General features: G+C 48.2%; 1 protein-coding gene across 4 annotated transcripts in view; it reads left to right on the forward strand.

The window, feature by feature from the left end:
* The window catches only part of PSPC1 (paraspeckle component 1), a 998,435-nt gene that overhangs the window by 336,202 nt on the left and 640,970 nt on the right, over positions 1 to 21,263 (forward strand). For all 4 annotated transcript variants that reach the window (XR_011284271.1, XR_011284272.1, XR_011284273.1 and 1 more), the window contains exon 7: positions 20,681 to 20,738. Coding sequence is in view for 1 of the 4 variants with exons in the window: in XM_069640796.1 (XP_069496897.1) it covers positions 20,681 to 20,738 (58 nt within the window). In the remaining 3 variants the exon portion in view is untranslated. The remainder of the gene's footprint in view (positions 1 to 20,680; positions 20,739 to 21,263) is intronic.

Raw genomic sequence — 21,263 nt, forward strand, 5'->3', positions numbered from 1 at the left:
TGGGTTTGCTCCCTGCGGTGGGCTATTGGTTCCGTGGGTTGTGCGCCTCCATGTGCGATAAGGAACCCCTTCTCTGTCTCCTCGGGTTTTCCGGTGCTATGTGGGGAGCTCTTGGCTCAGGCGGCCATCTGGCCTGCACCCCTTGGTGGCCCACAGAAGTGTCTCTTGTCTTCTATTCTGTCCTCTGGCGCCACACTCCAGCACATGTTGTTGTCAATGGTCTTCAGCTGGTGTCCAGCCTGCAAGGGGCTCTTCCCTACGTTTGACCCCCACTCTCTGCTGCCTTGGCCCAGACCACAGCTGGGAGGGCTGCTCTGCGTGTGATGCGCTAACACCATGCACTCTGAAGAACAGGCCTCGATCATTGGAGAGAGCTCTTCGAAATGTCGCCTCCAGAGGACTTTAAGGAAATCGTCGAGCACAAGTCCAGGCCCAAGGTAGTGGCACTGTTCATCAGTACCCCGCAAGGACGACTCCTTTCCAAGGAAGCGCACAAGTGGGCGGGACCTTTCAGGTTCTTGTACCATTGCAGTTACTGAGGTTGTTAGAGCTACAGCTTACCCTGCCGAGGGGTCGTGAGATCCTACTGAGGACTGCACTGAGGGACCACAAGGTTCTATTACTGGGTGTATGCCAGAGGGGCTACGCCCTTGTACCAGACAATTGTCTGAGGGGGCACCTGTATGCCCTTGGCTTTGTCGCTAGTAGTGCTGCAATCCGCCTACCGGCCCTCGTCCTGAGGTGCAGAGTAGGCCTTAACCACCACCGCCAAGAGTCTTGGAGGCCGGGCCCAGCGTGGCAAGCACCACAACGCAGGCACATCATATGCAGCCAGACAAGATGGCTGCTGTACCTGATAAAATGGCGGTCTGCCAGACACCATACCCCTTTGGGGACCAGGTGGGGAACACGTTTCCAGGTGGGACTGGTCTTCACCGGGCACGTGGCCTACGGCACACCCAACTTTTCACAGGTCAGATACACTAGCAGACAGTACGGCAGAGTTTGCCCAGGTCTTAGCTCATGCCGCTCCAAGTGCTCTACCAGCCTTTGAAGACAGGTTTTTAAAAACGTTTTTGACCCTCATGAGGTCTCCAGAAATGGGCATACTAAGAGATGTGATCCGGGACATGCTCCATCCAGTTTTACCGGTAGCACCCACGGCCACTCCGTCCGTGGTTCCAATGCCTCTGGCTCCTATGCAGCCCCAGCTGCCTGTGCCAGTACCCACCACACTGGCTCCCACACCTCCAGCGGTCTTGTCAGCCCCGCTGCCGGCTCCGGTCCTTGCGCCACACCCCCTGGCACCCAGCACTCCAGCTGACCAGCAGGACCCCCCCCCCCCCTCCCTTCTTGCTGTCGGCAATCTCGGCCACACCGCCGCAGCTTCGATCTACTCCAAGCCACAATAGTCTTCTGCTACCACACCCTCAGCTCTCCTGGGAGCATACAGGAAGAAAGTGTATTCCAACGCATCCCTGCATCTTCGTCAGTCGAATGCGGATGCAATGGTGGAAGTCGCATACTTCCTTCCGGAACTTCCAGTGCAGCGCCAAGCGTGCTTCGAGGTGGGGCTGGCAGAGGCTAGAATTGTAGCGCAAGACATTATGGAGTTCACGGTGGTGCACATTTACGTCACAGGCGGTGCCATTTGCATCGCTACGGACAGGCGGACTGCCTGGCTATGGGCCAGCAAGTTTAACCCGGAGCGCATACTGGACCTTACCTTTTGAGAGTGGCGACCCTTTCCATTCCACTACGGACGAGGAACTGGAGAAGAACAGTTCAGACTGCCAAATCCTTATCCATCCTCACTAAAGCCACGCCTAAGGCATACAGCCAGACGCACCAGCGTTCAGACCAGGTTCGGTCCTTTGGTGTTTTTCGGGGTTTCCAAGAACATTGGTCCAGGCAACTGGGCAGGTCCCCAGTCAACACCAGTGCAAGCAACACAAGGCCGCACACAAGGGCTTTTTTTCAGTCACACTCTGCCTTAGACGGAAAAAAGTCATGACACACCCATCCAGGTTCCTGTGTCTCTGGAGGGGGCGGAGGGGGCAGGCTTGCCCTTCAATCCCATTGCTGGCGCACGAGGTTCAGACCCCTGGGTTCTGTCTAGTGTCCATGGGCTACCGCCTACCTATTCCTTCCCCACCCCTGCTCCCACAGATTGGGATAGGAACTTTGTTAGCGGAAATTCGCTCATGTAGAGTTGGGCAGTGGAAGAAGTCCCAGCCCCCGAGCGGGGTCTGGGGTTCTATTCAGATTTCCTCCCTAAACAAGAACCAGGCGGGTCTGAGTTGTGTTGGGCCTTTCCACCCTGAACCTTTTCCACCCTCTTCAAAACCTCAAGATGGTTAACCCAGCACTTATAGCGGAGACATTGTGCATGGGAGACTGGATGTGCTCCCTGGATATGAAGGATGCGTACCTACACGTCCCGATCTGGCAGCCCCATCGGTCCTTGCTGCGATTCTGGATCATTGGTTTTCATTTCCAATACTGGGTTCTACCCTTTGGCCTCAATTTGGCCCCCAGGGTCTTTAAAAGACTTATGAATGAAGTGGCAGCCTTACTCTGGGCCCAGTGGCACCACGTATATCCATACCTAGACTGGCTCATCAGGGCAAGGTCTCCAGAGTCAATGCACCACACCACCTCCACCCTCATGAACACACTACACGAGCTGGGATTTTCCATCAATCTCCGTCACAGCTGGAGCCCACTCAGACTTATATTTCCTGGGCCTAGTCTGGGATACGAGCTGCGAGAGAATTTTCCTCCCAGAGGACAAAGTCGTAGCCATCAAGAAGGCCACTGGCCTTTTCCTCATAGTAGTGACCTTGGCGTGGTGGTACCAACACCCCTTGGGTATCATGGCAGCATGTCTCCTGGCAGTCCCACATAAAAGGCTCAAAATGAGTTGGTTTCAGTTGCACTTCCAAGCCTCATGGAGTCAGGAGAAGGGTTCCCAGGCGGAGCTTGTCCGCATCCCACCACAGCTCCACCAGGACCCAGTTTGGTGGAGCACAGACAACCTGTGGATAGGCAGGCTCTTTCGTCAACCAGCACCTCGGATTACTATCAGCACACTCATCCCTAGAGTGCTGGGGAGCTACCATGGACATGTCAAGGGAGTATGGTCCCTTCAGGAGCAGGAGGCCCACATTAAGTGGCTCGAGTTGATGGCCATCTTGCTTGCTCTCAAAGCATTCTTCCGAATCAGTGGCAAGACGATCCTCATCCAAGCACACTCCACCAGCATGTTACATCAACAGGCAGGGTGGCACCAGGTCTCCTCCCCGCTGCAATCTAGCAGAAAGCATTTGGGAGTGGGCTCTGGCAAACATGCACTTATCAGCGATCCACCTCCCAGTGGAGGCCAATCTGGATGCGGGCATGCTCAGCAGGCTTGGTGCAGACAAATATGAATGGCAGTTGGACGAACAAATCCTGCAGGGGATATTTAACAGAAGGTCCTCCTCAGGTGGACTTATCTGCCTCCAGGTACAACAGGAGGCGCCCCCCAATTTGCATCCTGACAGGGACAGGGCTGGGATCTCTGGGCGTTGAAATGCAGATCCAGTGGAACAACATGAACTTGAATGCTTTGCCGCTAACTCACCTGGTACACAGGATGATTTGCAAGATGGAGAGACCTGGCACCTCCGTATCATTCTGATAGCGCCTTGATGGCCAACAAGGCCATGGCTCTTGGAACTGCTCAGGCTGTCGGATCAGCCCCCAATGCACCTTCCGCTGGAGCAGCTCACCTATGATCACAGCAGTGAGGCATGGTCATCCACCCCGCCCCCAGAAGTTAACTCTTGCAGCGTTTTTCCTGAACAGGTCACTCCGGCCAACTTGGACATCATACAGGGAGCTAGGAGCGATGCTACCCGGAGTCATTACAAAAGCAAGTCGGCTAGGTTTTGTTACTGGGCAAAATCAAAGGTTGATCCCCTGACCTGCAGGTTGGACGACGTGCTATCCTTCGCTGCACACCTTGCACACTCAGGGGTTCAGGTAGACACGTGCAACACATCTGGCGGCATTCAGAGCCTACCGGGATTTGGAGGAGGACTTTTTCTCCTCCAACCCGGTGGTTGACATCTGGCAGGCCTCACCAGATTATACCTGCCTATTAAGAAGCCACACCCGGTGTGGGAACTCAATGTGGTCTTGGTTGCCTTGGCGCATAAACCCTTAGAACCAATGGCGTCTGCAGCCATCTGGCTAGTCGCCATTTAACACTGCCTTCCTGGTCCGTTTTACCTCTGCACGAAGAGTCAGTGAAATACAGGCACTGGTGGCGTCAGACTTTTAGGACAAGGTGGTGCTTAGCACTCACCCCGCATTCTTACCTAAGGTAGTCTCCCCGTTTCATCTGACTGAGGAGATGGTGCTGCCCACCTTCTTTGTGGACCCCAACGACGAGGCTCGGAGAGTATTACACTGTCTAAATTTTGGACTTGCATTAATATTCTACCTGGACAGAACCAAGAGCTTCCGTGGATCTGAGGATCTTTGTCACCTTCGGTGGGGTCTCAGCCAGGTTGTCGGGCTTCCAAAGCCTCCATAGCAATATGGATGGTTGCAGCCATCAGAGGCCTGTGAGGGGCAGCACAAACCACTCTCAGCAAATATGCATGCCCATGCTTTCGAAGCCAAAGCTACTGCTGTGACTTTCTAGATGCACGTTCCGTGGCAGGTAATCAGCAAGGCGGCTACATGGGCTACACCTTTGGCTTTCTGAAAACACTACTGCTTGAACGCCAGTTCCAGAGCGGACACAGCTTTTGGTCAAGCAGTCTTAAGGAACCTATTCTCCTAGGAGGGTCACCTCTCCACCCGGGGACTACATTAAGATGTAATCGCCCATACAGTATGGAGTAAAGTGGACGTAGGAGTAATTACAAGTTAGTCACCATATTGACTAACATACTCCTAGTCCAGTCCCCTTCCCCCCCATACGTCCATCCCATCCTCCCCCCTAATAAAACTGGTGTCATTAGGCGATAGTTATATTGTCGATGCGTCAAAGGGGACTGAGTGGCGCCGGTGGGTGGGGTCAGGAGCATATGCTCCCAGGGCCGAACCCCCACGCGCCTCTAAATTTAAAGGGGAGGAAGATTTTGTCTGGTAATGGAGGTTCCTGCTCCATCCCTAGTGAGGGACGCCCATACAGTATGGAGAAAAAGGGACTATTGACTAGGAGTAAATTGGTCACTACGGTGAGTAACTTATTTTTCCACATTAGCAAAGTAATTGCTACAGCACTCTCCTGCCGTGTTTAAGTCACAAAGATTTGCAGCAGGCAATGTGGCATGAATGCCACTACTTCCTGCATTACTCATAGCAAAAGGGGCCATAAGTATTTGAGTGCACTCATATCCCTTTGAGTCTGCATCTTGCTTTGAAGCACTGCCACCATAGCCATGTAAAAATTGTTTATGAATCCACTTTGAGGAATAAAACTCCAGATGAGTTTCAAAAGAAACTAGTTCCACAGTCACCTCATACAGAGCCAAACCTCTCGGTAAACCAATCTAGAGGCTTTCGTTAAAGCAGCACAGTGCACAAATGCACACCTTGCTGGACATAAGTTGACAGTAGAGAGCACAAAATCCATCCTAGTTCGTGTGCATAGTCTCCTCCTTTGCAATTAAAATGCCACACTTTGCAAAGGTGTAAAGGACAGCTACTAAATAATCTAGAGTAGAGTAACATGGTGTCCGTAAGATTTGCCAGCTTCCTTTAAGCAGTCATGATGAAATGGGCTCCAGGGCAAGGTGCCACCACTGCCCCAGCTGGTTCTTCTGACTTCGACTTGCCTGCCACGACACAGGCTGCTCCACACCAGCCTCTGCAGCAGCCACCGGCTCCGGTTTCCACTCTGCAGCCCACGGCGCCCAGCACTCCTCCACCAGTTCCAGAACCTCTGAGCATGCTGGTGGACACAGATAAGGAGGACCCCAACATGCCATCTTCAGCCAGGGCCTTCTACGAACACCTAGCAGGTGTGGCAGAGTATTTGAGCCTTCATCAACCCGAGGTAGAGCAGCCTGAGGAGGGGGTCTTGGCATAAGTCCTTACCCTAAAACCCCCCCTACCAAGGCGGCTATCCCGATGCAGACGGACATTAAGTAGGGGTGGCTCAAGCTGCACTCGGCCCTGTCAATCGGCACCTCAGTCCCAAGTACAGACGGATGGAGGGGGATACACTCTTGCTGTAGGCGCACCCCAGCTGCATTCTTCAGTGATTGGTGCGGCGTCACTCTATGCTTCAGTCCTTGGCGCTGCTAGGCAAGTAGAATATCTTGGAGACATACAGGAAGAAACTGTACTCAAGCCTTGCTGCACCTGCGTCGGTCCAATGCTGATGCCATGCTGGCAGCTGCTAACCAGAGGCTTTGGTGGGAAATGGCAGACCTCCTCCTGGAACTTCCGGTGCAGAGCCAGGCACGCTTCAAGGCGGGTCTAGGAGAGGCCAGGCTGGCAGTGCAGGACATCATGGAGTCCACCGTGGCCCACATCTATACTCTGGCCTAGGCCATCTGCATCACCACGTACATTAGGACAGCCTGGCTTCGGGCTACAAAGTTCAACCCAGACGTCCAGGATTGCAAGTTGGACCTTAGGTTCGAGGCTAGTGGCCTTTCACTCTACCACCAACAAGTTGGATAAAAAGAACACCTCGCAAACTGCAAAGTCTTTATCCTGATGAAGGCCACAGCCAAGGTGTACTCCTAGTCGCATGAATGCTCTGACAAGGGGCAGTTGGCTGGCGGCGATTCCAGGAACAGAGGTCGAGACAACCAGACACTCGCCAAGTTGGCACCAGCGCAAGCAACAAAAAGGGGGTTGGGGGGTGAGACCAAGGGCGGCTTCCAGTCCCCCGCAGCAGCATCAGAAGGAAAAAAAGCATGCTGCGTCTCTTCATGTCCACGTCTCCAGTGGGTGGCAGGCTTGCGCCTCATGTGCATTTCTGGTGCCAGTACTTTGCTTCAGACCCTGGATCCTTTTTGTTGTGTCCACAGGGTACCACCTATGGATATCTCCCACAGATTGGGACGGCAACTCTGTTGGCAGAGATCCGGTCGAGAGCCAAGCATTGGAAGTACCTGCCTCCCAGAGAGGATTAGGCTTCTATTCCATGGTTTTCGCCATACAAAAGAACCAGGCTGGCCTGAGTTGTGCTGGACCTATCCACCCTCAACGGCTCACTCACTCTTCAGAAATTCAAGATGTTTACACCAGCACTCATTGCAGAGACACTAAACAAGCAAGACTGGATGTGCTCCCTGGGTCTGAATGATGCCCGCCTACACGTCCAGACATTTCCAGTACAAGGTGCTACCCTTTGGTGTCAACTCAACCCCCAGGGTATTTACTAGACGCATGAATGCAGTGGCAGCCCTCCTCAGGGCCACCATGTCTACCCTACCTGGATGACTGGCTCGTCCAGGTGAGATCCCCGGAGGGGTTTACCCACTTTTCCTCCATGCTTATGAGCACACTCCACGACCTGGGGTTTACTGTCGACCCTAAGAAGTCTCAGCTACAGCCCACGCAGAGCCTCACCTTCCTGGGCCTCATCTGTGATACAAGCTCCTCTGTCTTTTCCTCAGAGGACAAGATTATGGCCATCAAGAGGGCCACTACGCACTTCATTACCAGAGCGGTGACTTCGGCTTGGTGGTACCAACACTTGCTAGGTATCATGGCAGCGGTCGTCCTGGCCGTGCCCCACACGAGGCTCTGGATGAAGAGATTACAGCTGAACTTCGCAGCCTCATCGAATCAGGAGAAGGGCTCCCAAGCGGAGCTGGTTAGCATACCGCCTTCTCCCCACTAGGACCTCACATGGTGTTCCAGGGACTGTAACCTGTGGGTGGGAAAGCCCTTCCGGCAGCCATCCCGCAGGTCACCATCACTAGACTCCTCCCTAGAGGGCTGTGGAGCCACTCTGGACAACTTGGAAGCGGATAGTCTCAGCAGACTGAGCTGGCAATTACAAATGGCAATTTAACAACCAGATGCTGCAGGCGGTCTTCAACACATGGGGTCACCCTCAGGTGGATCTATTTGCTTCCTGGAAGAACAGGAAGTGCCATCAGTTTGCGTCTTGGCAGGTGCTGGGCCCCGGCTCCCTGGAGACTCATTACCGATGCAATGGGAGGGCATGACAGCCTGTTTGTTTTTTATCTGTATGGCGCACCCGACCCAGAGCGATCTGGGCGCCTTTAGCACAGAAGCTACAAGTATACTTTTAGCTTGGTTACAGTAGATGCAATGTACAACCTTAGCAAGACAAATATTTACAATGTATACAGGAGGAGCAATTCTAAGGACTATGCAAATATTCGCGGTAGTCTAAATAAAAATACAACAATGACAAAGAATGAGATGGCAGGTAAAAGAGATTGGTGCAGAAGAGGTATGGCGAAATAGGCAGAGCACGGGCAAGGAATCAAGTCATGTTCAGGATGTGATGTCAGGTCAGTGGGACGTACAGCCTAGCATGAGACAAGCTGGGGTTAGCCAGTCGTTAGTAACCAACCAATTTGTTACGCCTGAACATATGAAATGGTGGGTTCTAAGTAACAGGGGGAGAGTTCAAAGTTTGTGCTGCCTTGACAGGGAAGGTACTTCCTGCTTTTTTGAGTTTAAACCTGGGTACGACTAGACGGGACGAGTTGATTGTCCTTGTCGGTCGTAGGGTGTTTTATTTTTTTAAAATTTTTTTATTCTCTCCATGAGTTAAGTAAAGGCAGCTCGATTGAGGCATTTACGCGTTGGATACCGTTTTTAGTGATTTTTGTCTTTGGTGGAGATCCATTTGGTATGTCTTCTCAGGTGCGATATGTGGTGTCTTAAAAAGTACCATGAGTGGCTCTCGCGTGTTATTTTGCAGAATTTGGATTTTGTTAGTGATGTGATTGCTTGCTCCCAGATAGAGCATTACAATAATCCAGTTTGGAGAGGATTAGGGCTATGGCTAAGGTTGTACAGTTATCTTTTGCCGGGAACGGTCTGTATGCACTGATCAGTTTGCAAGTATATGCAGTAGAGGAAGCCATGGCGCCAACTTTATTGAATGTGATGTTGGAGTCAAGGTAAAAACCAAGAGTTTTTACTTTGACCTCTTGGATGCTATTACTGTCTATAGTAAAGGCGGTGTACCTTGGGCTGCCATCCACGCCTGAATGATGAGGTATATTCGATTCACGAAGGCCACGTCCCTGTCATCTCCCGTGAGGGAAATGAGGATATGGGTGTCATCCGCATAATTAGTGTAGGTGACACCCAGATCATCGAACGGCTTGGTGAATATATTATACATGGTTAGGGATATGAAGAACCTTGTGGGACACCACAGGTAATCTGGATTGGGTCAGCCGCTGCAAGAGGCGAGAAGACGCTCATGGTCATTTTGTCTAGAATTGTTTTAATCCAAGTGATCGTGTCTTGTGAGAAGTGAGCTGCCGATGCAAAGTGTTTGCAGAGAACTTGGTAGTGGTCTAAGTGAAAGGCAGCTGAGAGATCAAGCAGTAGTGCTACTTTTCCCTGGTCCTTAAGTGCGTCAATTTGAGTTTTTAAGTCAATTAGTGCAGTCTCAGTGCCATGATGAGGTCTAAAGCCGGATTGGCGTTCACCGAGGTGTTGGTTATTCTCAAGGTAATCCTGAATTTGGATATAAGCAACTCTGTCGGATCTTAAGTAAAAAGGGTACTGTGGTGATGGGTCGATAATTTGTTAGGATAGTCGGGTCTAGTGATTATGGTTTTTTTTTTAATGGGAGGCCCCAGGATTCCTTTAGATTGCTTTGTACGATGCCATAATTGAAGGAAGAATTGATTCATTTGGTTATGAATGGCGCCAGGTCTCTGGTAGCGTCTTTGGTTATCTGTGCTGGGCAGCTGTCCCTTTGACATCTTGAAGGTTTTGAGGGCTGCAATGATTTTTCTACCTCGAAGGGAGTGACTTTGGAGAATGTGAAGTGGTGGTTTATTGGAAGGTGATGAGGTAGTGCTCTGTTGGTCTGTGCTAAGTAGGTTAGCTTTTTTCTTTTCCATCTTATTTTGGAGGAGTAAGATTTTATTTATAAGGGCATCTTGGATGTTTGTGCACCAAAGTTTGTCCTTTAGGCATTTGTCTCTGTGGGATGGGGGATTCCATTTCCCCAAGGCTGGTTAACAGTTCCTTGGTGTTTGAGCTTGCTTTGGAGATCCTTTCATTGTATGATTCTTGTTTGGAACAGATTTCTTTTTTGAAGAAGGTCGCTAGATTGGTTAGGCTATTTTTATTTTCATCTTTGGGAAGAGTTTCCACAGGGTTTTGAGCTTTTTTTTCTAGTCTCAAGGATTTCAAGTGAGGGGTGAACTAGGAGTTCAGGTGGGCTTTAGGCTTGCTTTTCCTCAACTTGAGAGGAGCGATAATATCTAGAGCTTTGGTGATGGTGTTGTAGGCGTCAACTAATTTGTCTTGTCTAGTTGCGTCTGACAGTGAATTGAGGGAAGGCACGATAAGAGGTATGAGTTTATCTGCGGTTATGTTTCTATTCCTCGTAGGGAGGCGCAATTGATTTGATCCTGGCAGAGGGTAGTTTAGTTGGCATAGTGAAGGATCTGAGTGGTCGGTTCAGAATATGCCTTACCTCCCACACCCCTGATCCCCAGGGTATTACGAAAGATAAAGGAAGCTTGTCACCTCAGCATCATCTTGATAGCTTCTTGGTGGCCAGCGTGACTCTGGTTCTCCGAATTGCTCAGCCTTACAGACAGACCACCCATTCACCTTCCGTTGGGTCCAGCACATATCCTGTCACAGCAGGGAGGGTAAGGTCGACCACCCTGCACCTCAGAAGTTGGCCCTAACAGTGCGTTTCCTGAGCAGATCACCCTCAAGCACTTGAGCCTATCACAGGTTAACCTGGAGATCATTCAGGGCGCCAGGAGCAAGGCTCCCAGTAGCCAATATAAGAGTAAATGGAACAGGTTCTGCCACTGGGCCGACTCTTGAGGTGATCGACCCTCCCCAACCCCCTTTTATGTGTATGCTGGACGATGTGCTCCCCACTGCACACCTTGCGCACGGATTTGTGCCAGTGGACACATGTCACACCTATCTGGTAGCAATATGGACCTACAGAAACTCAGCGGAGGTGGTCTTCTCTTCCAACCCGATAGTCAAACATCTGGCAGGATTGTTCCAGGCATTACCCGCCCATCAAGAATCACACTTTGTGTGGGACCTCAATGCGGTGTTGGGTGCCTTGGTACACAAACCATTCGAGCCAGTGGCGTCCGCGGACAGCATGATTTTTTCAATTTTATTTGCATTTATAAAGTGCACATCTGCCCTGGGGCATCGTGGCACTGTTACAGCTTATTCACTTGGCAAGCAGGCATTTCACAAACGTTAGGCGGTATAGGACAGGTATAATTAGTACATAGCAAGGCATATTGAGCTGTCACTAGGGTTACAGTTGAGCAGTGTATCTCTACATGTTGGTTAGTTCTAGCGGAACGGTGTGGTTCAACATTTTGCAGAAGGATGGTCCCCATTAAGACAGCTTTGCTAGTTAGACTTGCTTCCGCTCGCAGAGTCAGCAAGATCCAGGCTCTGGTGGCCTCAGAACCCTATGACTTCACAGGGATATGGTGGTCCTGTGGACTCACCTGTCGTTCCTACCTAAGGTACCCTCCGCTTTCTATCTAAACGAGGAAATGACCTTACCTAAGTTCTTTGCCGACCCCAGGATAAGGCTCAAAGTCTTGCACTGTCTGGATGTTAGACACTCTCTGATGTATCTGGACAGGACCAAGGGCTTCCGCAAGTCGGACCCACTTTGTCACCTTTGGGGCTCCAGACCCGGTTACTAGGCATCCGAAGCTTCTATTGCACGGTGGATGGTTGCGCCCATCAAAGAGGCCTATGAGGCGCAGCACAGGCCACTGCCAGCCAACATGCACGTGCAATCTGAGCCAAGGCCACAGTCATCGCATTTCAGCAACAGGTTCTGTGGCAAGTCGTAAGCAGGGGGGCCACTTGTGCCACCCCTTTGGCTTTCTGTAAACATTACTGTTTGGACGCCGGCTTGCAGTCATATGCACCCTTCGGACAGGTGGTTCTGAGTAACTTGTTTGCTTAAGGAGGGTCTACTATCCACCCTGGGTCTGCAGTCAGTTGTAACCGCCCATGCAGTATGGAGGAAAGGGGACGGGATGTAAGAGTAATTGTAAGTTGCTCACCGTAGTGATTAAGTCCTTGGTCCCCTTTCCTCCATACGTCCCACTATCCTCCGGGCCCCCCTAGTAATACTTGTCATTAGGCAATGTTAAATATTATCGACACGTCAGTGGGGACCGATTGGTGCTGGTGGGCGGAGTCAGGGTAGCGTATGCTCCCAGGGCCGCACCCCTGTGCCTCTAAATTTAAAGGGGAAGATGATTTTTCTGCTGAAAAACGTTCCGTCTCTGGTCCCTAGGAAGGGACGCCAATGCAGTATGGAGGAAAGGGGACCGAGTACGTGTCTCACTATAGTGAGCAACTAGTAATTCATTCTTGGTGACTCCCATTGTATTACTCGGATCTCTGGGAGGTGCCCTGAGATGGTCTGCTCTGCATGTTTGGGTGTTCCGCTAGAAGCTGACGAACAGATTCCCAAGCACTGTTTTGTTTTTGGTTATTTATATAGCGCTCTGCCCCATTTGTATGGCCTCAATGCGCTTGTGGTTGGAACGCCCTCGGTGACCATAGTCTGTGCTGGAAAATTCTAAAGTTTAGATTGGGAGATGCTTGTGTGACTGTTCACCAGTCTAGGACTTGTGTGACTGTTCACCAGTCTAGGACTTGTGTGGCTGGCTAGGCTCGTCTAAGGAGCCCAAAAAGAGGTCAAGCACGTGGGTGGGCGCTGTTGGTGGTTTGCGATAGGATGCTATTGTTGGGAGTCAATGTGTGGCCGCTATGCCGAATTTCTTTGGTAGTCTCTGTATGCCAGTGGCAGAGGTGTTGAGGTACATCAGGTGTTTGTGTGGACGGCTGTATGTGCTGCTAGATCGAAAAGCATAGCCATAGCTCCATTCTATGGTGCATGGATGGTTGACCATGCCTGCGTCCTGTGTCCACAGGTGTGGTGTAAGGTATACATACTGTAATCTTCGAGGTTATACGTACTTAAGTCTTTGGAGATGTTTGGCTGGAGCGATCTTTGTGCGGTGTGGAAGGCATGGTCTCATTGTTCATGGTCTCTCGTGTGAGGGTCTGAGGCGGTGGGCATGGGTTAGTTTGTTGCGGTGTGCCACAGCATAAAGGTTGTTGGTTTCACTCGTCTATTTGTCGGATAGTGTCCGTGGGGGTGATGGTGTGTTTGGTATAAGGGTTGTTGGGTTCGGTAGTGTAGTTTCGGCAAACAACTGTTCAGGGTCATATTGGGAAGAGCCATGATTTGTACAGCTTTTGAGTTTCAGGTGGTTTTCAGTGTTGCAAATGTGTAGGGTTATGGAGATCCAGATGATTGGCGTTCTCAGGTTTGAGGGTAAGTGTGGTGGGGTGGGTGAGTTTATTGCGGTGTGCCACGACTGCTGGCTTCCCTGGAGTATTTATTAGTTAATGGATGTTTATGGTGGGGAGTATGTCGGGTGGGGTGCTGTGAATGCTGCCAGCCTGTGTGTTGTAATTAGTGCAAGTGTGTCCTGTCCCGATTGGCTGGCCTGACTGGGTTCGGTAGACTGGATTCAGAAGGATGTTATGGGAAGAGCCAGGATATTAGATCCTTTCTGAATTTCAGATGGTTTTCAGTGTTGCACATGAGTAGGGGGTAGAGAGCTCCATATTGGCACTTGGACGGAGAAGGTGGATCCGCCCAGCCTCAGTTGAGTTGGGACCACTAGGCGAAATGCTATGCGAGATAGGAGATTCCTTGAGGGCTGGTTCGGCATGACTGACTTTCTAAGGAAATCCGGTCCGGTGTTGTGGACGGCTCAGTGGGTGATCCACATGGCTTTAAAAGTAGCACATTGGTCAATCAGGAGTCACTGGAGGACATTGTGTGGCGCTGATGCGTTCACTGGCGGGTAGGTTTATGAGCAGGCGTGCTGCATTTTGGATGCTTTGGAGTTTCCTTAGTTGAGATGCTGGAGCACCTAGGTAGAGGCTGTTAGCGTAATCTAGGCAGGACAGGATGATTGAGTTGATGGCCGAGAAGCGGTGGGGATTGGTAAGGGAAGATGCGTCTGAGAATCTGTAGATGGAAGAAATGGGTTTTGGATACAGTAGTGTTGTGTTGGGATAGGTCGGTGTCCAATGTGCATCCCACGTTTTTACCACAGATTTCAGTGTGATTTCAAGTGCTTATCCTGAGGCCACAGAATCGGTTGGGGGAGGAGGGCAGTTTTCACTCAGACTAGGATTTCAGTTTTCCCTGGGTTGAGGATGAGATGGTTGGTTGTCATCTAGTGCTCAATATCCAAGAGGCATGACGGTCAGGACTGCCTGAGCCTTGGGATTTTGAGGATGATCTTGGTGTCATCTGTGTAGTTGTAGCAGTTAAGATTGTATGAGCGGATGATTGCATGCAGTGGTATTAGGTAGAAATTGAAAATTAGGGGATAAAGGGAGGCTCCACATGGGACACAGTTCCTTACTGGTCATGATGTGGAAGTGCATGATTTGTTATAGGTTTGAGTTAAAGATCCATGAGATGGCTGTTTCTGAGTCCTACTGATAGCATGTCTAGTAGAATAGTGATCAATGGTATTGAAGGCAGCAACAAGATCCAGCAGAATTTGTACCGCACAGCCTTCTGCGTTGGCTGTCCTTTTTAGGTCGTCCCAGATGAAAACTAGAAGATTCTGGTCCCCTGAGTGGCCTGAAGCCTGATTGTGCAGGGTCTAGGAGGTTGTTGGTTACGGCAAAGTGGCCAAGCGGTTTGGATGCTGCGTGGTCCATAAGTTTGGCGATGAAGCGTGTGTTGAAGATGGGGCGGTAGTTCGGGGGATTAGTGGGTCGAGTTTTTTTTTTTTTTTTTTTTTTTTTTTTTTTTTTTTTTTTTTTTTAGAATGGGGTTCGTATAGGTTTTTAGGGTTTTCGGGAAAGATCGTGATTTGAGTGAATGGTTGAGGATTGTGCGTGCAACGCTACCTGCACATGTGGAGGTTGGTTGGTGGTGGTCGTAAGTTGCCCCGAGGGCCAGCCGCTGTGTTAAATGGTATGCAGAAATGTATTGCTGAGTGATCAGTCCATGATGGGGGCTGGGAGAGCTGGGTAGATACATTTGTGGTACTGAAACGCATTATGGGTGTGCTTCTCGTGTGGAGATGTATTGTCGGGTTGAGTGACTCTAGTAGATTGTTCGAGTGATTGGGTAATAGGGTTTGCGGCAAAGTCTGACCATATGTTGAAATCACCTAAGACTGTGTGTAGAATGTAGGATGATGTTGGTGGCTAGTGCTTCACCAAGTGTCTGCAAAGTTTTTGTTGTAGCCGGGATTGCGGGGGGAGGGTGGGGAAGAGAGATGGAGGGTATCTGTAGATGAGTAGGAAACTGGAGGGTGAGTTGCAGTTTTACCAAGAGATTTGTAGTGTTGGTTTTTATTATTTTTTTTAATATTAATTAAATTATTATTATTGATTATTAGCTGTAGTCAATGTTTGTGTAATATTGCGAGCCCCCCTCCCCTTCGTGAACTGTTCCACACAGTGAGGTTGTAGCTAGGAGCGAAAAGTCTGGTGTGCGTTGGGCTCGTAGTTGTCGTAACACCAGGTCTCAGTGATGAAAAGGATGTCTGGGTTTTCATCTGTGATGAGGTCATAGATGTTGAATTTGTGTTTGGAAACTGACCTGGCGTTGATGAGGGTGCAGGAGGTTTGGTGGGTTGTCCTTGTGGATGCTGGGCTGGTTGGGTTAAAGGGGTTAGCACGTGCTGGAAAGAAGCCTGGCAATGAGTAGAGTGGTGGTGGGGCGTGGGCGGTGTGGTGGTGGATTGTGGAGAAGGAACAAGGGGTCGGAGGAGAGGGAAATGTGGCTAGGACTGGACTGGACTGGTTTGGGTGCGAGAGCGGAGGTTTGGGTGCTATAGTTTGGTGGCAGTGTTTGTGAGCTGGCTTGCAGGAAAGGTATGTGGTGCCTTTTGGTTTTTACCTTTCCATGACTTTTGGGTGGTCCTGGGGGTGTAGGTGAAAAGTGGGAGGGGCTGTGGAGCCTGGGGTATTGGCCAATTCTGCTGTTGCTGCGCTAAACCTGGGGAAATGAGTTTGAGGTGCTGTAGTATGGGGACGGTGCAAGCAGATGGTGCGAGTGAGTGGTTGGTGGCGAGGGTGCTGCATTACGGGCTTTTTAAGTGGCTCGCTGTGCTTCAGGTATGATCCGGGGAACAATGTTCTCCGCTCCTTGGTTCCATCTTGTGACAAACCGGAACTAAATTCATTGTCTGCAAGTGACCTCTGTGCCTCGAAACCCTAGGCCTTCCTTGATGGGACAAAGCATAGAAAATTGTCCCCACCAGCAGAGTTCTCTGGAGAAATCTGGGTCGGGTGGAGTAAGTTTGCATACCGGTTTGTCACCCCCTGACCACCTAGGGTTATATGGGCATGAAGTCCTGCCCCTAAATCACTTTCTTAAATTTGTTAGGTAGAAGCCTGGCCAGTGATCCCTTTCTAGGATTACCCTAAGGGCTGGGAATTAAGTGTTCACCTGAAGATTATCTAACTGTTTGACTCGTGTTAAAATTGTAACCACTGGCATCGCCAAAATCAAATTACGTGTGAAGTATATGCTTGGGAACTGTTGACTTTAGGGCACAAGGCCGCAAACCATCCGTTCTCAGAGCAAAGTGTTGGTGTGACTATATTGGAGTAGAGGTTTCATTTGCCTAGTGTCCATTTTAAAGGGCTAAAACGATTGAATTTTTTTTTTCTGGAACTTGTCATTCTTAGAATCACAGGCTTTAAATAGGCCACCTTCTAGTGCTTCGTGTTGAGTTTTACATGTTTATTTCGAATTTGAAAAAGTGTGCGTTGACTGGTGCATACCTTTAACTATCCCTACTGGTACCCATGATCATTTACACTGCAAGGTACAATTGCGTTTTGCGTCCAACCTCGGTGGCAGAAAAAAGTTCCCGGGAGTAAGCACTTTGAGAATTTAGGCCGAACCCTAACTCGCTGAGCGACTGCATCAAACATGGAGAGCAGTGCTGTGTATAATCATCGAATGTTGAATCGTATATAGCAATGGAGAAGACTCGATTAAATCCTGCCTTAGGTGCAATACCACATATCCTCGGAAGGAGTTGCACCGAGTACAAGAACTGTCTTGCAAGGGATCGCGACGACTGTGCAAAGACTGTAGAATTGTACATTTCCTGGTATGAAGAGGGGTGGTGGTAATTGAAGGGATTGGATATGATGAATTTAATTCAAATGGGCACAAACTCAGGACTGTTGGAGCACTCGCAGACTACCTCTAATAGACACACTACACCCAAGCAAACCTCTATGGCAAAAGGAAGCTTCGACGTCTAAAACTCCCAAAACAGTTTGTACACATTCAGAGGAAAGGGAAGTGTCATCCAGACAAGGAAAGGTCGCATCTGAATCTGTTATGCTGAAATACAGTAGTACCTTTTTGCTTTTGGGTTTGATTTAGAAGATGAAGACTTAATTCTAGCACCACATCAGTTTACCCAACAGGGAAGCACTTGGACTGAAGAAAGATTTAATTTGCTTATGGGAAAGATGGAATCTTTGATGGCATTTTGTGGCGGATTCCCCAAAAAGAGGAGGGCAGGGCCAGAATACCGTCCTAAGACAAAACAGTACCAGCCCAAACCTAGCAGGCACTGGAGGGTGGCAGATAACCTAGTAGGGGCAAACCTCTATTTAGATGAGGTTGGAGGGGGGAGAGGGGGGGGAGGTGAAGAAGAAAATAACCCAGAGTACTCTACTCTTCTATCTCCATACCATGCCGAACTCTTAAGACGAATAGCTACAAGATTTTACCTTGAAACGAAGAACCCAAAGTGAAGACACTATGAGGATGTCCTCAAAGAAAAGTCAGTCTCGCAATCCATTCCCTTAAAAGCATTCTTTAAAAAATCACTCCATCCTCAGCCAACTCTGTACTAACTAAACCAGTTAACGCAAGGATAGACGAGAAATATAGGCCAGTGCCTAGCGACCCGCTGTGCATAAGGGGCCAGCAAAGGCTAAACACTTCAACAGCCACAACCAGGAAGAGGGGTGGGAGGAGGGGGAGCATTAAACCTGGAATGCCTCTCTAATAAGGAAAGTAAAACACTTTATGAAGGATTGGCACTTACGCCTCTTAGTTTAGAATTGCCAACATCATCTCGCTCGTGGCAAGATTCACCCGGGATCAATGGGATGAAATGGAACAGGTCACCCGTCAGACAGCATGGCCTACCAAATCGACAATACCTTAAATCATATAGGGTAAACTCAACGTGGTAATTAAAAATACACTAGGAGCAGCAGAAACAATGGGAAGAATTCTTGCATGCTCCAGCCAAATGAAGAGAAACCTGGCCCAGCCATAGCATGGGTATTTGAAACAGATTCATGCACAAAAGGCAAACCTCACAAACGATCATTATTGGAGCGTGTTTGTAGAGTCACATGCACACTTCACCTAAATAGCTGACACACCGTTACATTTGAAGTTTTGCATCAGGGCTCAAAATGTGCACTCTCTACTAGACGATGGTGTGATATTTACTCGTGGAGATTAAGAAATGTGCGGTTATGTGGTGAGGTGAGTGACCTTTCATGTCAGTCTAATAGCGCGCAACTAGTCAGTTTTCATTCCCCAACACCTCTGAGTTACATATATGGAGTGAAGCTATCGATGCTTAAAGGGGCTCGGGGTAATGTAAACCTATGTAGATTATAGGGATTTTCAACAGTCGTGACCAGGTAATTAATGGTTAGGAATACACCTTATGATTTTTGCACATGTAAAAACAAAATATCGTAAAGTCATATCAGATTTGGGCAGTTACTGGTAAAAAGATAAACCCAAATGGTGTGAAAATGCAATCTAAATATGGAGTCAATTCAAGTGACAAAGATGGGGATAAACATGCGAATCAGGCATTTAGTTATGTATGCTCCTTTTTTTTTTTTTTTTAAATGTAGCTAATGAGTTGTAATCCAACCAACCATATGGCTACCTATGCACAGCATGCATATTTGCAACCAGATTACACAGGTAAGTAACATTTCCTATGTTGCCGGTTTCGCATTTTTATTTAACAATCCAATTTTGTATGAGTAAGCATGCTGGCCAGCCCTTCAATGCTAATAAGCAGATGCTTATGTACAGTTTTTTCTTCATTTTGAGCATGTTACTCACTAGTCTCGAGTAATGTGTACTTGCCAGGAACTGTATGTGCTCCTTCAAGAGATTAGAATTTGCAGAGTATTCAGTCAATGACCACCAGAGTTTAATTGTTGCATTTATCTTATACTGATGATTCAAATGGACCATTTTGTAGACGGTCTGCATTGTTACTCCATTACAACTATAAAAAAAATCCATATTACCCTGATATTCACAGGTAAATCTACTCTGCAGCAGAACATATGGAAATGCTTGATTATATCTGGGTTGCTATCTTCAACATTACTCATTAACCAATTACATGTACACCAAAGTCTAGTTAACGATGACAAGTCGTGTGTATTGGCAGATCTATAATTATGTAAACCTCGTTACTTACGAGATCATGAAAGGTAAGTACATGTCCACTTACGCAGTACCTGTTGCACAATTGATTTGGTACTCGATCAATCTTATTTCACTTGAATTGGATAATGGAGCTAAATGTTAAGTTGGTAACAGCCCAGTTAATGAATGCACTCGTAGTCCTGTTACTTGCAAATAAGTTTTATTGTAAATGTGAAATGAAATTGGTCAAATTGCATGTTAAGTATTGAATGTGCCTTCGATTACGATTTGGCAGGAATGATCTGCTGCAGATTGCTACACATCACCAGGGGTAGACTGGGAGCCAAAAGAGGCCCTGGAAATAGTTTTTAAAGTGGCCCCATATTACACATTTCCAGCAAGGCCACCCCTTATCTTATGTGAACATTTGTAAATAACAGTTTCTTACAGGCAAGTCCACCCCTGCACCCACTCGTGATGCTTTTACGTTTTTATATAACTTGTAATACAGTATGTGAATGCGTTTAATATTTCATACAACTCATATTATTGACCTGCACATTAATCATATCCTGTTTATTTTAATTTACATATACAATAATGCATTGTAGAGCATTAACTGTTCCTTCCCAAGAAAATGACTAATCTGCAAATGTTCAATACATTTTAAAGTGTCAGCTGATATTTTAAAGCTGAATTCATTTAGCGGTCAAAGCTTACATATAGTCGATTGTAAATACTGCAGCAACTTAATTCTGTTGGTAATCTTTGTATTACTGGCCAAAAACAAACATGCATTTACAGCACCAGGATTTAAAATGCTATTCGTAATTTAGGTGCCGACATACATGATGGATTGTTGCATTTCTCCCTCTACTCTTTTGTTATCAAATGCAGACTTGTACATTATGCCAGGGACTGTGACTTTGGGAAGAAAACAATGTATATAAATGATAGGTTGACAATACAAACTATGTTTGCTTTCAGAGAGAACAGGAAATGAGAATGGGTGATATGGGCCCGCGTGGAGCAATAAACATGGGAGGTAGGGTTTTGAAGTAAAAGTATTTGAGGAATTCTTCATGAGACTGTAAATATTCATGACTGATGCACAGTATATTTTTTGCAATGTTCTTTGTTACTGAAGGGTATTTATTGGTAGATTCCTACATTGAAACTGTTTTGCACATTTTTTTACTTTAGTTCTCAATTGTCTAACAGATCTTGCTCTTTTGAAAGAATTTTGACAATGGTATATGCAATATTTTTACATCGGTCTTCCCCATTCTCAATTTGCTTCAGTCCATAAATATCTGTTCAGCCCTAATGTATCCACACCTTAATTCCTTTTATTACATATGCTTGCCTGCCTTTATTCTGCCCCAACACAAACATCAAGTGGTCACAAGTATTTCCTGATGTTGCTTTGCACGTTTTCATCCTAGTCGAACTTATTTTATGGATGATTCTTGATGGATTTTTTTCTGATGTATTGCTGTATTTGAAGATGTTGCGCACGCTGCAAACTGCAATCTACTGGTGCCTGAGTAGCTTCACAATGCACAATCAT

The sequence above is a fragment of the Ambystoma mexicanum genome, chromosome 7q, assembly GCF_040938575.1.
Source record: "Ambystoma mexicanum isolate Mex_15411 chromosome 7q, UKY_AmexF1_1, whole genome shotgun sequence".
In the NCBI taxonomy this organism is placed as follows: domain Eukaryota; kingdom Metazoa; phylum Chordata; class Amphibia; order Caudata; family Ambystomatidae; genus Ambystoma; species Ambystoma mexicanum.